The sequence below is a fragment of the Schistocerca gregaria genome, chromosome 4 (genome assembly GCF_023897955.1).
Source record: "Schistocerca gregaria isolate iqSchGreg1 chromosome 4, iqSchGreg1.2, whole genome shotgun sequence".
NCBI classification, from domain to species: domain Eukaryota; kingdom Metazoa; phylum Arthropoda; class Insecta; order Orthoptera; family Acrididae; genus Schistocerca; species Schistocerca gregaria.
Genome location: NC_064923.1, coordinates 783,540,842 through 783,558,545, shown reverse-complemented (window position 1 = coordinate 783,558,545; position 17,704 = coordinate 783,540,842). Strand labels below are relative to the sequence as shown.

General features: G+C 46.4%; 1 protein-coding gene across 1 annotated transcript in view; it reads right to left on the bottom strand.

Moving 5' to 3' along the window:
* The window catches only part of LOC126267934 (epithelial discoidin domain-containing receptor 1-like), a 439,627-nt gene that overhangs the window by 40,805 nt on the left and 381,118 nt on the right, over nucleotides 1–17,704 (bottom strand). Inside the window, exons 12-14 of the mRNA XM_049973245.1 lie at nucleotides 15,463–15,615; nucleotides 7,192–7,304; nucleotides 1,060–1,227 (exon numbers count right to left, since the gene is read on the bottom strand). Of these exons, the coding sequence (XP_049829202.1) occupies nucleotides 1,060–1,227; nucleotides 7,192–7,304; nucleotides 15,463–15,615 (434 nt within the window). The remainder of the gene's footprint in view (nucleotides 1–1,059; nucleotides 1,228–7,191; nucleotides 7,305–15,462; nucleotides 15,616–17,704) is intronic.

Sequence of the window (17,704 nt, the reverse complement as noted above, 5' to 3'; positions counted from 1 at the left end):
ACACACTCAGCTTTACTCTTCTTTGTCTCCATAAAGCCCATTTCTCAATAGCTTTCGTTGTACTTCCACAGGATATTACAACCAATGGAGTACTTGCAGCGTTTGCACATAATAAATCTGGCTGTGGAGCTTCATATGATTGTTCTTCCTTTGGTTGACCTCCCTCCTCAGTCATTTCAACTGGAAACTTGTCTTGTTGTGAAGGCGATGGAGAAACTGCACTCTTTTCTTCAATGGTCCTGACTTCAGCCACCAATCCATGTTAGAAGTAATAAACTGGTCAAAAATAGACTTATGAAATGCGTAGTGCACTGACAAAGCAATTTTAACATTTAATGATGCCTGGAGACGCATACGTGCCAGCGAGCACTGTGATTGGTCGACAAAGCTCGCATGCGTAAAAGGTTTCAGAGCATCTAGCGCCGTGAGCCAGCGCAGAAACGACCCCCGTATAGTTGCGAAACAGTCGATCAGAGAAGCCGCATTCTCCGGTACTAAACTGTATATGCGTTCCCACTTAGGAACCGGAAAGGCTCCTTGGGAATACGACCTGAAGTAAAAGTACACGTTTTTCACACGAGAAAGAAAATAGTGATGAATTTGATTTTCACATTTTATTCAATAATTTTACTCATTATGTTACACGATTTGGTGAAAGGTGGCCGCAGACCCCTAGCAAGAGCCAGCGGATCCCTAAGGGGTCTGCGGACCACACATTGGCAAGCCCTGGTCTAGAGACTACTCTGTCAGCGATACTTGTCTTGCTGATAATGTACAAAGAAGGTGGATTCCAAGCAGATAAGTGCAGACTGAGAGCAACTTGCAGATGTGTCAGTGTCCTCACGAATGGAAGCACAGAGAGCCAGAAACATAAGATAGAAGTGTGGAGGCTGTGTAGTGAGAGTGTGGTTGCTGGCTGGCCAGGCAGCTAAACGACGTGCTGGAGTCTGAGATGTACTCGGGGCTCCCAGCTCAGCACGCCGCTGTAGCTCGCAGGGTAGCCTCAGCTGAGCCGACAGCCGCAGAGAGACAGGAGAGCCAGCCAGGCAGCTACCCTACCTGATGGAGTCTGGGGTGTGCTCGCGCAGCACGGAGGGCAGCGCCCCCAGGTCCCCGTGCTCCTGCAGCGCGCACAGCGGCTCCTCGGCCGAGCAGACGGCCAGCGTGCGGCACACGTTACCGTCCTGGAGGCTGGACAGCCAGCTGCACTCGCGCAGGAACTCCTCCCTGTAACACACGACACCACGCTGTAGGGCAACCAGCTGCTACACTGAAAGTACACAAGCCAAAAGGAACTGTGTAAGAAGACGTCACTCACATCTAGTCTGTACTGTACGACTTTGTAAACAGAGCGAGGAAATAACTCTGTGACCAAACATGTACTCACTATAAGAAATATTAGTCGCCTCTGCAAAGGAGCACACTGGCCAGCCTGGTGGCTTACGGGATTTAAGTCCCCTCCCTACTATCCTCTCCTTCATGATGATCAACGCTTCCCTGACAACCTTAGTAAGGCCAACCACTTTGCCTCCTACCTCTCTGATGCGTTTACCATCCCCAACGATCCCCAGTTCGATTACTCCCTCTTCCCAGATGTCCGCGATCGAACTGACGCCTCTGTCCCTCCCCTCGCCCCTGGTTTCCAGTACTTTGACAACATTGCAGACACCGAACTCAATGCCCCCACTGCTACTCAGGATCTCATCGCTACACACCGCATGAAGCGTAACACCGCTCCTGGTGACGATCATGTCACTTATCGCCACCTTCGTGAAGCTCCTGCCTCCTTCCTCTCCAGTCTGGCCTGGCTCTGCATTGTCCACCGGCTACTACCCCGACCTGTGGAAAACCTCTTGCATCCTGATGTTCCTTCAACCCAACAAACTGCCGTCCGCTGTCTCCTCCTACCGACCCATCAGCCTTACCTCGGTCTTCAGCAAGGTCCTGGAATCCATCCCTACCCACCACATCCACCAGCATCTCCACCAGCACCGCCTTCTTCCCGTTACCCAGTGTTGCTTTTGGCCGTCCTTCTCTACCGATGACCTTCTCCTTCATCTCATTCATCTGATCGGTTCCTTTCTTTCCCAACGTCCTTCCTACGTCACCATCCATAATACAGGTTCCTACACCTTTTTCCCTCTGGCAGTGCGCCCCAAGCTTCCGTCCTCTCCCCTCTTCTGTACCTCTTGTATACAGTAGACATGCTGCCGCCATCACCCCCCATCGACCTTCTCCAGGACGCCGATGACACCGCCTTTTTTGCCCTCGCCCCCATCCTGCAGCGCTCTCAACACTTCTCCAGTCCCATCTTGACCGATTCACCACTTGGTGCAGCCAGTGGTTGCTTAAGGTCAATCCTTCCAAACCCCAGGCGATCGTTGTAGGCAAAACCACCCATTCCTTCCGCCTCCTTGACTTCTATGTCACTGTCTATGGCCGTCCTATCGCCCTCACCCCCACCCTTAAGTACCTTGGCGTCATCCTTGACCGTCGCCTCTCCTGGACCCCCCACCTCTGGACAATCAAGGCAAGGCACACTCCCGACTCCATCTCCTCAAGCTCCTTTCTGTCCATATGTGTGGTCTGGACCCCTCCACTGTCCTCCATACCTATAAATCTCTCATCCGCCCTATCCTCTTCTACACCCACCCTGCCTGGATCTCCGCACCCCCTACCTTTTACAAATCCCTTCAGATCCTTGAACCCCATGCTCTCTGCCTCGCCTATTGCATCCATCTCCCCTCCCCCACTCGGACCCTGTAGGACCTTATTCCATTCCCCCACCTGCTCCTTTTCCTCGAATGGATACGGATCCTCTACACCTCCCGTATCTCGATCCTCCTCACCCGCTTGTCTCTCACATCCTCTCCCGCCCCCACCTGCTGCTGCGCCTGTATTTCCACATCCCACCTGCTCTCCATCTTTCCACTCTCCATACCCTCTCCCAAGGTGGCTTCTGCCAGCTCCACCTCCCTGATGATTCCCCCTCCCATCCATCTACCCCTCCTACCACCTTTGATCCCTCCCTCTTCCTGTGTTTGTTCCTATGGGCGCCCTCTCTCCCTTCTCTCCCCCTTCCCTCCCTCATCCCTTTGTCCCCCTCCTCCCCCGGGCTTCACCTATCCCCATGCCTTCATTCATCCCACGATCTCTTCTACCATTGGCATCTTTGCTCCCCCCTCTCCCTCACCCCACCACCTTCTTCCCCTCTTGACAGGTCCCCAGACTTACACACATTAAGTGGACATTTGCGTGCTGTAGATCATCGCCATCTGTTTCTTGTGTGTGTGCCACTGTGTCTGTGATTTAGTGTTTTTCACCACCACTTGTACCGTCATCAGTGTTTGTGCACAGTGCCGACAGTTTTTCGTGTTTTTTCGTCGAGTGTGAACGGCTTCGTGTTTTTAATTTTTGTATGCACTGTTTTTTAACCACCACTCTGTTACTTTTCTGTCTTCATTTTCTCTGTAATTGTGATGCTTGTGGCTGAAGAGCGGAGTAGATTTATCCGCTGCCAGCCCACCTTTGTATCAGGTGAAAAATAACAATAAAGAAAAAAAAAGGCCTGGTGGCTCGTAGGTGGTGTACAGCTGGTGCCACCTGGTCACGTGATCATACACCACTTTCCCAATGACGTGCTCGTGCTAGTCGGCAACGTGCAAACCAAGAGAAAGTAGCAACCCTGTTTGGATGTACCAGTGACTACAGCGAGAACGAAGCTGCACGGTTTCTTGATTATCAATGCCGACTGTTCAGTTTGTATACAGGGATTGCTGTACCACTCCCTGCAATGAAAAACTAGTGAACCCAGCTGCTAGTCTAACGACCGTCAGGTGAAAATCGGGAATTGCTGCGGTAAATAAATGCAACTCCATATTAGTTACCATGCGAAACTGGTAGTAGAACTGTACGTAGTGGCCACTTGGAGGTGGGTACCTTGCAACACGCCACTGGCTACACTGGCAGACGGTGCTTCTGGAAGTAAAAAACGCAGATTTTGGAAGTAACTGGTTAGACCTGTATCCTGTGGTCTAATGGCTCGCAGATTGCCTCTTTTCTAACCATCCAAGGCGCCGAGACCACCGACGACTAAAAGACGCGTTTAAGTCGCGATGTCGAAGGTGCAGGTGCACTGCAAGTGTAGTGTTTAGATGTCGCAAGTTATATTCGCCGATCTGTGCATAAAATTTACAGATAACAACGTGCATGTTCTTCAACGTCGTTGCAGCGTGTTGTGGAGGACTCGAGACTGATATAGAAGACAATTTAACATCTCCGAATGGTATTGACGAGTGTAATTTGATATAATGGGATTTAAGCTTATGAAATGACATAAAGCTGTCGAAGTAAGTGTTGGTACATACATTTTTAATTCGTTTCTCGAGAAGGAGAGCATAAGAAAGAATGACCAAATTGACCGGAATAAAAATCTGTGGGTATATTAAATAATATATGTACAGTTAAAAACAGACAACAATACGAGATGAAAGTATAATTTTTTAGTATCCGTCAACTAAAGGCAAAAATAGTACTGTCTTTTTTGTGATTTGCAGATCATTGCATTTCCCCTGCTCAGTAAAATCAGTATCAAAATACACTGAACTAACGTTTCATTAGGTGAATATGCGTTATTTATAACACAGCTACAATTATCTATGATGCAAACTCTTGTAAAAGAACTAACGATAATTATGTCTCACGGGGATACTCACCACAGAAGGAAAAGAACAAAATGCCACACTATAAATGAAAACTATGTCTCAGCTACATGATTCGTATTTTCTAAATTTAGCACACGCTTTCTCCTTCCTTGTATGCAAAATCTGATGGGAGGTTGCAGCTGATTTATCAGGAAATGAGTAATCAATTTCTGCTAAGGGCAAATGCCACAAAATGACAAACGTTGTGTAACTATAGAGCGCGCAGAGTGCAGTCGTCTCCAAGTTGTGGCTGAGTTCTGCACCAATGACGCCAGCCACATTGGTTCTGAGACCATCCTCAGTTTGTACAGGCCGCTGGCGGTGTGATGAAGACTGCTCGCCTTTCGCGTGGGTTGCAATCAGAGCTCGCCATTTGCAGTATTATTCTCAGAGCTGATCACGGTCCTTTGGTTTGGAACCGAGTGGAGGGCCTCAACGAAATGCTTCGTCGACTCTGTGACGGTCTTGGCTGCGGATTTCTAGATCTGCGTGGTCGTACGGGGATTTGTACATTCTACCTGATAGATCAGAGGTGCACTATGCAATGGAAGCAGCTGCTTGGGTAACAGCGTTCTTAAGGGGTGTGCTGCGATGAACTCTCGCCAGTAGATACGCAGCAAAGGATGTTAAATGGCGTTCAGAGTAAAGACACTTCGACAGCCAAAACTTTATCAGTAAACTGTCGAAGTACTCGTAATAAAGTTCCCGAATTTGCTGCCCTCCAGTTAAGTTCTCACTCTCAAATTATTCTTGGTGCCGTGAATTGGCTGAAACCCAAGTGGAAAGCTCTGAGACATTAAGCAAGTCGTGACACGTACATCGGAAAGATAGATTAGAGGCTATATGAGGGGGAGTGTTAATTGCAATTAACAAAAACATTGTCTCTACTGAGGTCAAAGTTGACTGTGACAGTGAAGTTATCTGGCGACGTGTAGCAGGTGTCGGTGAAACCAAGTTAATTGTTTTTGCAGGCCACCCGATTCTGCTGCGACAATTCTAGAGTTTCAAATTAAGTCTACCGTCAACAGCGCGTAAATAGCCAGATCATGCAGTACTAGCTGGAGATGACTTAAACCAACCGAGTATAGACTCGGATGTCTCTGGATTGACTGTGGGGAGTATAGACAGACAATCGAGAAATACTTTTGAACACGTTTTCTCAAAACTATCTTGAGCAGCCAGCTCGGTAGTCGACACGCAACGGAAATATTTTACACCTTGTAGCTACAAATAGGTCAGACCTTATCGACAATGTCAGTATATAAATGGGGACTAGCGATCATTATGTCATCACAGCAACCATGATTGCGAAAATTAATAAATCAGTGAAGAAGGCTAGGTGGGAGTTTCTGCTAGATAGAGCAGATAGGCAGTTGTTAGCATCTCACTTAGACAGTGAATTGACATCACTTAGTTCCATTAAGGTCGACGTAGAGGAATTATGAGCAAAGTCCGCTTTTGTTCTCTAAACACAGACGATTTGGCGGACAGTTTGGGCAGCAATCTATTGTTCTTTGCTGATGATGCTGTGGTGTACAGTAAGCTGTCGAAGTTGATTCACTGAAGAAAGATACAAGACGGCTTAGACAAAATTTCCAGTTCAAAATGTGTGTGAAATCTTATGGGACTTAACTGCTAAAGTCATCAGTCCCTCAGCTTACATACTACGTAATCTAAATTATCCTTAGGACAAACACACACCCATGCCCGAGGGAGAACTCGAACCTCCACCGGGACCAGCCACACAGCCCATGACTGCAGCGTCTTATCCTGCTCGGCTAATCCCAAATTTACAGTTGATGTGTGAATGGCACAACGTACTAAATGTGGAAAAATGTAAGTTAATGTAGATGAGTACAAAAAACAAATTTGTGATGTTCGGATACAGCATTAGTAGTGCCCCGTTTGAAAAATTGACATTGTTTAATTATCTGGGCATAACGACATTGGAAAGTCATATGAAGTGGAATGAGTATGTGCGAACTACGATAGGGAATGATCGACTTTGGTTTATTGAAAGTATTTTTGGGAAGTGTGATTCGTCTAGAATACAGGATGCTCGTACAACCTATTCTTGAATACCGCTAGAGTGTTTGAAATCCGTACCAGGTCGGAAGGCATCGAAGCAATTGAGAGGCAGGCTCCTAGATTTGTTACTGGTAAGTTCGAACAACACATAAGTGTTACAGAGATGCTTCAGGAACTCAAATGGGAATCACAGAAGACCACATTATTTTGGAGAAACACTATTGGTAAACTTTAAAGAATCGGCACTTGAAGCAGACTGCCAAACGATTCTACTGTTGCCCCATATACTGCGTGTAATGACCATGACGATAAGACACGAGAAATTAGGGCTCATACAGAGGCATAGAGGCTTATCCTTTCTCTCTATTTGTGAGTGGAACAGGAAAGGAAATGACTCGTAGTGGTACAGGGGACCCTCTGCGTGGAATCTAGGTACACGTGGATGCAGATATAGACTGACCTGGTTTGCTGGCTGCAGCCCCGCCACAGGGACTTAACCAGCACCAGCCTCTTCTTGTGGGAGCTGGTCAGCCCGTTGAGCTCTGGCGCTCCGTCCGCCTCACAGAGCAGCACCTGGAACATAGATCACACCGGGTCAGTCACCTGCAACCGAAGTCAGAGTGGCCCCACACTCAAAGCGTGACTGCAGGGCAGCAGATGCAGGAGACCCTCACCGCTGCTTGTGGCAAGATCTCAGTGAGCTGGTCCGCTGTCGTCTTCCTCCGACCTGTTAGAAAGTGCCAGGTGTGTATCTGTGTTGTGTGGATGACAGTGATGGGTGCTCAGAGGGTGTAGTACAGGGTTTGTGTTGTTATGAGTGAGAGGGAGGGAGAGGTTGTAGCCCAGTGCTGGCATCTCGAGTAGCACCGAGGAATGCACTGACCTGAAGTCCCCATCTAATGGGCAGATCACTACCCATAGTGCCAGATGCCTCACTTCATCAGACACCGTGGAGACGTTTTGCATTTAATCCAGGACACTGCCACAAAGGCTGGTGATCAGAAACTTAACACCAGCACATCTCCTGTCCTTGACGGTCAAATACTTGCAGTGACAATTTCATCCACCACCAGGATTCAAACCGGCTTACCTCTGAGTCTATGGGCACCACACAGGGGTGCGTAAGCGATTTTGGTATACGAGGCTGGTTCACCCGCATCCATACGAGCATAAATATTATTTATGGAAATAGCCGCATTCGAATGCGCAAGAACATTAGTTGGTACTTGAAGTAACTGTGATCTGATACGCCACTTCATATGCCTAGGCAGTAGATCATTCACAATTGAATTACAGGCGAAGTTAGTTTCCTTCGGGTAGCCCTCTTGTGCGATAATGTTACAGGTTTTATCTGAAACGATTTCACACCCTAGAATGAAATTTTCACTCTGCAGCTGGGTGTGCACTAATATGAATCTGTCTGGCAGATTAAGCTGTGTGCCGCACTGAGACTCGAACTCGGAACCTTTGCCCTTCCCGAGCAATAGCTCTACGAACTGAGCTACCGAAGATCTGTGAAGTTTGGAAGGTAGGAGACGAGGTACTGGCGGAAGTAAAGGTGTGAGGACGGATCGTGAGTCGTGCTCGGGTAGCACAGTTGGTAGAGCTCTCGCTCGCGAAAGGCAGAGGTCCCGCATTCGGGTCTCGGTTCGGCACACAGTTTTAATCTGCCAGGAATTTTCAGTTTCGTAGCCTACCACAGAATGAACGCATATGACATTGTCTTCTGCAGTCGGTCCTTGTCATGCTTCTCCTTGTCACACTCAAGAGACAGTTGTGCGATGGTCAGCTGGCCAGTTCGACCTCTTGCACTAATTTCAGTGATCATCCACAATAACGCAAAGACAGAATGACACGACATAAGTACCCACAGTCATCAACATGATGCAAATAAACATGATAACTATGGCAGCTGTAATCGGATGTCCGTGAGGCCTTTAGCGCCTCTACTGAAATTGATAACCACTCAATTAAGTTCAGATACCTGCCACAAAATTTCCAAAACAAGAAACACCGTTCAGTAAGGGAGACTGTAAAGGAGAAGCACGTTTTGTTTATGTTAGCCATTAGCGGCAGGATTCAGATCAGATAAACATTGTTTCTGCAAAGTGAGAACGGCGCAGAACCAAGTGTTCCCCATCACTGAGACGTTTATCTTTAGTATTCTGCGCTTTTCTGCCAGCTATCGCCATTTCCCATATAAAGGAGCGTTCCAACTAAAACACGTAAATTATCACTCAGTTTCCTGGTCTGTACAACGTTTTCACCATGCGTTACTCTGCGGGAGACGCTTTCTGCTTCTCTACACAATGGCCCGTCTTTCTGTGGCACTCTTGCACAGTTATATCCACTGTCCAGTGGGACAGGATCCCTCGCACCATCCCTGGCGGCCTTTCCGAGAACCTCTCCCTGGGGTGCGAGTCTTTTAGTGGGCTTCGGCCAGTGCATGAGCCTTCTCAATTCCCCTACATTTTCCAACGCTACATGATCTGAAATAAAATTAAGAGAACAACAAGACTGCTTCAGCTATCTACCGACAATTACTAGTATCATCATATTTTCAACTCGAGCAGGAGTTTATCGTAGATCGCTGGAGCAATAAAAGGTAGCTAGCGACTGGGAAAGAAAAAGCAAGAATTCCTGTTTTAAAGAAGGGGCATAGGACAGATGCACACAGTTATAGACCTATATCGTTCACATAAATCTATTGTAGATTTATGGAACATGCATTATGCTCAAGAATTATGACGTTTCTGGAGAACGAAAATCTCGTCTACAAAAATCGACACGGATTCCACAAAGAAAAGATCTTCCGAAACTGGGCTCACTTTGTTCCTGAATGAGAACCATAGCGTTAAAGGCAACGGTGCTCAGGTTGATGCCGTGGTCCTTGACTTCAGTAAGGCATTTGACGCTATCCCACACTGCTAGTTCATGAAAAAAGTACGAGTTTATATAGTATCGGACCAGATTTGCGACTGGATTTAAGTCTTCCTTGCAAATGGAACCTCAACACGTCGCTCTTAACGGAACAAAAACGGAGTATCCCAAGGACGTCTGGTGGGCTAGTTATTTTTCATAATAAATGTAAATGAACTAGTTGAAAGAGCTGGGTGCTCTCTATGTTCTGAAATGATATGGTTGTCTGCAGGAAATTTGCAACGCCAAAAGACAGTAACGACCTCGAGAAGGAACGTACAGATAATTGTTGAATAGAGCAGGATCTGACGTTTGACCCTAATGTAAATAAACATAACATATTACGCACAGGCAGGAAAAGAAAGCTATTTCTGTCCAACCACACTACAACGACAAACTAATGGAAGCAGTACCGATTGTAAACGATCGAGGAGTAAGTCACTGGAGCGACTGTAAATGAGATGACCATATAATACCAACAGTAGGAAAAGCAAATTCCAGACCGATATCAGTAGGAGCAATCTCAAGGAAATGTAACTCATCCATAAATGAAGTTATTTATAAGACACTCGTTCTACCGATTCTTGAATATTGTTCACCAATATAGGATCCTTACAAGGGATGAAAGATAGAAGAGGTAGAGAAGATCCTACGAAGAGCGGCGCGTTTTGTCACGGGATTGTTTAGCCAGCGCGAGAGCGTTATTGAGGCGCTCAGCAAACACCGCTGACAAAAATTAAAAAAGCTTCAAATGGCTCTGAGCACTATGGGACTTAACATCCGAGGTCACCAGCCCCCTAGAACTTAGAATTACTTAAACCTAACTAACCCAAGGACATCACACACACCCATGCCCGAGGCAGGATTCGAACCTTCAACCTTAGCACTCGCGCGGTTCCAGACTGAAGCGCCTACAACCAAAAATAGTTCTAATGGCTCTGAGCACTATGGGACTTAATATCTATGTTGATCAGTCCCCTAGAACTTAGAACTACTTAAACCTAACTAACCTAAGGACATCACACACATCCATGCCCTAGGCAGAATTCGAACCTGCAACCGTAGCGGTCACGCGGTTCCAGACTGAAGCGCCTAGAACAGCACGGCCACACCGGCCAGCTGACAAATTTTAAAGGGAGGCGTTGTACATTACTGAAAGGTTTGCTGTTGAAATTTCGAGACATTACTTCTTCCAACATATATCTTGTGGTAATGACGATGAAGAGAAAATTTGCTGAATTAGAGCCAATACAGAGGCTAACTGACAATCACTGTTCCCATGCGCCATTAGTTAGTGGAATGTGGTAGGGGTAGTCAGATAGTGGTACCAGAAGTAACCTCCGCCACATACCTAACGTGGCTCGCGCAGTATGATGTCGATGTAGCGTCGTAAGTTATTTATTTCGATTAAATCGTACTTTAATTACTGATTTGCATATGTGGCGAGGCTGCGTCCGAAAAACATCCCGTCAAGGTTTTACACACCGATCATACGTTACTGGCAGGTGGATTGTGGGCGTGGACCTGGTTCACGAAATCCGCCCAAATCGGTTCCATCACTTTCGGTCATGCTAATTTGATCACTGTCATGTTCCTCAGACCACTACGGCAGATTCTGGCCCCATAATAAAGTCAGTTACGCTGCAGGAATATTCCGCTACTGTCACGCAAGGCGTCAAAAATGAAGGGATGCAGTTGATCAGCAAATAAAGTTCACGTAGTCCACAGTAATCACGATGCCTTGAATGCAGTAACCCAAGCGCTTTCAAATCGAAACCGAACACTTTCCTCATGATTCACTCCTTCTCTTCCGTTGAGGAGTTGCTTGATAAATTAAGCTGATTCCTTTGTTATATTGTTAACTGCGTTTACTTAAACTTATGGTTTGAAGTTTTTTATTCATAAACATTTTATTTTATCTGTTATTACTTTCATGTCGTAATTTCATGTACTGACACGTTCCATGACCTTGGAGATTTGATCCTCAATTTGGTCCTACAGAACTAGACGTGTGGCCTAATGAGAACCCAGATGAATGTGCCCCATAGCACAATTCTGCCCCCCCCCCCTGGATCGCCGTGGCATGATGCCACATGTTTGCGTGGATGACGGTGCGTGCAGACATGAGCATCGACCTGTTGAAGATGAAACATGACCAATCCGACCATGCGACACATTTCCATTTACCCACACTCTCTTGCAATGATCCTGTGTTCTCTGCACTCACAAAAGACGGTGTCTTTCCGTCAACATGGGAACAAGTGCGGATCTACTGTGGCGCCCTGTGTACAACAGTGTGTACTGGAAGGTGAACTCCGAAACACGTGTTTCTTCAACAGCATTGTACTCTGCCGTCAGACTTGCACAGGTCACGACCTACCCTATTTTACTGAGAGGACATGCCTCCAAACTCGACGTAATGTGATGAGGCGTGGAGTGGATGTCCAGTACTTTGTCGCTTACTCGTGTCTTCACAGTTTCCACACTCACTCGCGACTCCAGCACACTAACAGCCGCCCGTTCCCAGTCGGTAGGCAACGTCATAGTTGTTCGTTATGTAAATTTAAGGTGGAGCGGTGGGAGAAAGAAAAAGAAAAGGAAGGCACTAATACTATCAGCTGCATCGGGAATTTATGCCGAAGCAGCGGCGTCGAGTGAAAATTTGTGCCAAACCGAGACTCGAACCCAGGATGTGCTGTTTGTCAGGCAAGCGCGTTAACTTTACCTGTCCTCAGTCTCCTTTCATGTTCTCTACGCTCGCTAATTTTAGATTCCCACTGGAGGTCGAAAGAAAATGTACATCCCCACCGAAGGTTTTGGATTCATTGCCCATCGAGGTAAATCAATTACATGCGTGTGTGGTGTCCACTTTTTCGGACATCTCCGGAGGAACAGACATGGCGGATTCATACAATAGTTGCTTAGTCAGTGGATTTCGCCATTTGTCGCTAGCAAGACACGTCATTCGTCTTCACTCCACTTCTGTTCTTTCCTTTTCGCATCACCTGCTCACATCGTCACCAGGCAGCATTCAGTCATCCGCGAGACAGTGGTCACGATGTTTTGGCTCATCAGTGTTTACAACTGAGTAATCACTAAATAAAAAAGGGGCAATGACATCAGACTAAAATGTTTTACTGTCGTTTGTACAACGTAGATAATTTTTAATCGGTTATTACACTCACCTACTCATCAATTACAGTTGTAGACAGGTACTCAAATAATTTGCAGAATATAAATATTATATCTGTTATAATGTGTCTCATGCAACTGCTCTGTCAAAGAGCAGGATATTCCATTCTGAGCAGAAACCGTACCTAGTAGTAGGAAAGCAGTGGGCAGTGACACCACTCAGCTGAGTCCCTCGTTGTAGCAATGATGTCTCGTGAGTGAACGACGTACAATACTGCTTTGGGTACAGGTGGGGAGAAAAGTACTTGTACTGCAGAGATGAAATTAAGCGGGAGAAATGAAGTACCCGTTCATTTCTCCAGCTCCATCCAGTTCCAGAGAATAACGGGATTTGCTGTAGCCACTGAGAAATTATGTATGATACTGTGCTCTGCTGCTCGACCAGCAACTAGCTGATTCCAGTTCTGGTGGTAGAAGGAACATTACTGGTATTTGGTAAGCAAGATGGGGCACCATGATTTTTCCAAAGAATATTCTTTACGCCATTATCCTGGTTGAGATTCCAAAACTCTACGTAGTAATTCATGGAGAGCGGGTGCGTCATGCTGTTGATAGTGATACTTATGTGGAGTACTTTGTTCTTCGGCGACATGTTGGCTACGTCCTAGTGCCAGGTTTCACCGTGTGCCTTTCTTTCATCCATGTCTGCTCAACAATACACTAGATGAGCGCTCTTACATACGGACTTGTAAACTTGAGACTTCATAATGGGTCAGAGGAAGAACCAGCAAACCACTTCCATTAAGAATTTGGCAATGAGTCCATTCAATTGGCAGTAACTGACTTCATAACAACAGAACCTTCGTTAAATGATCTAAAGGCCAAAGACCCACTTTTCAAGATAGGTGTATACACAGAGACAAGCTGTCACATGCATGACTAACTACACCTACATTGGCACAGGGGTAAACCTCTTTAAGATTCCGTATTGTGAACAACGTCTTCTAACCACATATACGCGGTTTACGTGTTGTGAGACTCTGACAAATGTGACAATGCGTTATCAGGCAGTCCATCATGTTGCAACGAAAAGTGGCCTTCCTGGCCTCTCGTTGGCTTGGACGAAAACAAACAGAAACCCTGGTACACGAAGATATACAAAAGGCTGCTGACGAGTCAGTAGAGGGCGCACATTTAAAAACAAGGCAGATTAGTGTATATGAATTGTTATTGTGTGCGACAGGACTAGAAGATTTGTTTTGTGTCCTGTTAAAGTCACCTGAAATACGTTGCCAATTCGTTGTGAATGGTTTCAATAGTTTTTGCTGTCAAACTTCAATAGTTTTTGCTGTCAAACCCAATTTAAAAAGTTCTTGGCATCGTCTACAGCTAGTCAGAGCATTACAAACTGCCTCTTTCACATCCTCTGTAATGATCATTGTAGCGTCAAAGACGAGTGATGTACGATGCGGCGACTACAGGCTGCTGACTGCAGGAAGAAACACCACTGCATGAAGATTCGAAGTGAGTACCGATTACAACTTTGCAACGTGTGGGTAGAGAATGGTAACGGCGTCAACTACTGCCACCGTGAGATGCACTTTCTCACCCTCGGCAATAACGTCATTTGGGGTAGTTTCATATGGAAGTGTCACAAAGTACTTACAAACGAGTAGCGTCTAAGTCACGAGGAGCCGTAGCGTCTCAGACGGTTGCTTGCTTTCTGCAGACCACACCTTGCAGTTCCCCATGTCCAGAGTGTGGTCCCGTGAATGGTGCCGGCCACGACGCTATTGCAGGTCATGTATTAGACAGTCCGCAGCCAGCCAATCTTAGCGCAGGCACACTGCTCGCGAATTAGACAGCGCAGGCGTGGTTGTTGCAAGTAGCTGCCTCTGCAGTAACATAGAACACCGTTCTCAGTGCAGGCACAATGTTCTCGAGGCGGACAGCGCAAGTGCGACCCTTGCAAATAGTTGCCTCTGCAGTAACGTCGCAATGCTGTTCTTAGTGCAGGCACATTGTTGTCGAGTTGGAGAGCACATGAACAGCCAGTGCAAGTAGCTGCCTCAGCGGTAACATAGCAACGCCGGTCTTAGGAAAGATGCTGTTGATTTGGTCAGCACAGGCGTGGCGCTTGCAAGTAGCTTTCTCTGCGGTAACATAGCAACGCCGTTCTTAGTGCAGGCACATTGTTTTCGAGTTGGACAGCGCAGGTGCAGCCCTTGCAAAAAGCTGCCTCTGCGGTGACAGCAACAGCAGGCATCCCCACACCAAATACCTGCATGACGGCCCCATGCCAATCACGCTATGCCCTAGGAGTCTCGTCTAGGACCACTGATACCGTGAGGCCACACCATCCATTTCGTCACCATCAGGATTTCCACCCCAATCTGGAACTGGAGTAGCCAAGAGGTTCTGCTTGACGGCACAGCAACCTCGGTGTCATCCAAAGCTAAAGAAACGTCTGTGGCTGCTCTATATCATTCACTGTTGTATAGCATTATTGTTTGTCAGCCTTTACTTGTGGAACACGGTTCTTGTCCACTCTCGCCTGCTGACATTCCTTGTTCCCCACTTACAGTCACAGCACAGACGCTCTTCTTTCTGTTAATACGCGAACGTTTCACGCAGAATGAAGGTTAGAGGAGACAGGGGAATGTGAAGCGGCCGTACTCACCATGCCGAAGCTGCCCTCGCCGATCTTCTCGACGAGCCGCAGGCGGTGCCTGGGGTACTCCAGCAGGTGGAGGCCGTCCGCGGGCGGCTCGGCCCCCGGCAGCCGCAGCGTCGTGAAGCAGCCCGGCCGCAGGTGCTGCTCGCAGCGGCCGCCCTGCAAACAGACAGCACGCCACACTCACTGCACGTCGCGGAGGGTTCACCTGGCGCGCAGCGCACTGCGGGGGAAATGCCGACAAAATGTTACTCACATTGGTGTGTAGAATTTACGACATTGGCTATGTGCCATGAGGCTTCTGCAGAAACATCATCCACACAATTTCGAAGATTTCAAAAGATGACACATGTGAGAATTATCGCGCAACCGGCTTAACAGCACATGCGTCCAAATTGCTGACAAGAATGATGAACAGAAGAACGGAAAAGAAGACTTAGGATCTGTTAGATGACGATCAATTTGTCTTCGGGAAGGGTACAGACACATGAGAGGCAATTCTGCCGTTCCGGTTGATAATGGAAGCAAAACTAAAGAAAAATCAAGGCACGTTCATAGAATTTGTCGACCTGGAAAAAAGTTCGACAATGTAAAATGGTGCAAGATGTTCGAAGTGCTGAGGAAAATAGGGGTAAGGGGTAAGCTATAGGGAGAGATGGGGAATGTACAATGTGTACAAGAGCCAGGAGGGAATAATAAGAGTGGATGACCGACAATGAAGTGTTTCGATTAAAAAGGGTATAAGACAGGGATGTAATCTTTCACCTCTACAGTTCAATCTGTACATAGAAGAAGCAATTGTGAAAGTAAAAGGAAGGTTCAGGAGTGGAATTAAAATTGAGGGTGAAAGGATATCGATGATACGATTCGCTGATGACATTGCTACCCAGAGTGGCAGTGAAGAAAAATTATGTGATGTGCTGAATGAACAGTCTAATGAGTACAGAATATGGACTGAGAGTAAATCGAAGAAACACGAAAGTAATGTGAAGTGGCAGAAATTAGAACAGTGAGAAACTTACCATCATGATTAACGGTCTTGAAATAGATGAAGTTAAGGAATTCTACTACCTCGGCAGCAAAATAGTCAATCACGGACAGAGGAAGGAGAACATGGAAATCAGACTAGCAGTGGCAAAAAGTGCATTCCTGGCGAAGAGGAATCTGTTAGTATCAAACATAGTCCTTAATTTGAGGGAGAAATTTCTGAGAATGTACGTCTGGAGCACTGTATTGACTGGTACTGAAAAATGGGCTGTGGAAAAACCGGAAAAGAAGAAGACACAAGCAGTTGAGATGTGGTGCTATATAAAATGTTGAAAATTAGGTTGGCTGTTAATGTAAAGAATCAGCAGATTCTTTGTAGACTCGTCGAGGAAAGGAATGTACGAAACATGTGACAAGAGGAAGGGATAGGATGGCAGGACATCTGTCGAGACATCACGGAATAAGTCCCATGGTACGAGAGGACTGTAAAGGCTGCTGAAGAGAAAGACAGAGATTGGGATTCATCCGACATATGATTGAGGACGTGGATTGCAGTTGCTACAGTGTGAGATGAAATGTTAGCACAGGTGAGGAATTCGCGACAGGCTGTATCAGCCCCAAAATTGAGGGGGCCACTTGTATACTCAAAAACAGGGGGAATGTGTCACCTGAAGTGGAATATTCAACAGTCCCCATTCTTCAGGTTTCAGCATATGAAACACTGGGGTTAGTCACGAAATCTTACTCAGCATCTCAAAAACAAAGTTAAGTAATATTTGCTTGTCCGTTTGTTAGTCAGGTAAATGTCTCATTCGAATTGGAATGCTCGCAGCACAGTACAGCAGCAGGTCGCTAGCAGAGCCGGAACAAAGTAGCGCAGACCATCTCAACTGCACTGTTCCATTTTGATTCCTGTAGCGACGTGTCAATTGTACTATGGCGGGGGCATTACACTGCATATCAGGACAGCAGACATTGAAAAAATAAATGACTAAAACGTAGATTTCTTCTCAACACGACTGTGAAAACTTTGACTACGATGGGGATACTACAAGTACGTCAAAAATAAACTACTTCCATTGCAGAAACACAATCCACTTGCCAACTAACAACTACCGACAATACTGAAATGAAAATAGTGCAAACTGGAAACTATACAGTTACGTTCTTTCACTTCCTGCTAAATAATTCCCCATATTGAATGTCCTTGTTTTACATATGAATATCAAAACAGGAAGATCAATCACTGTCACTGACAAGA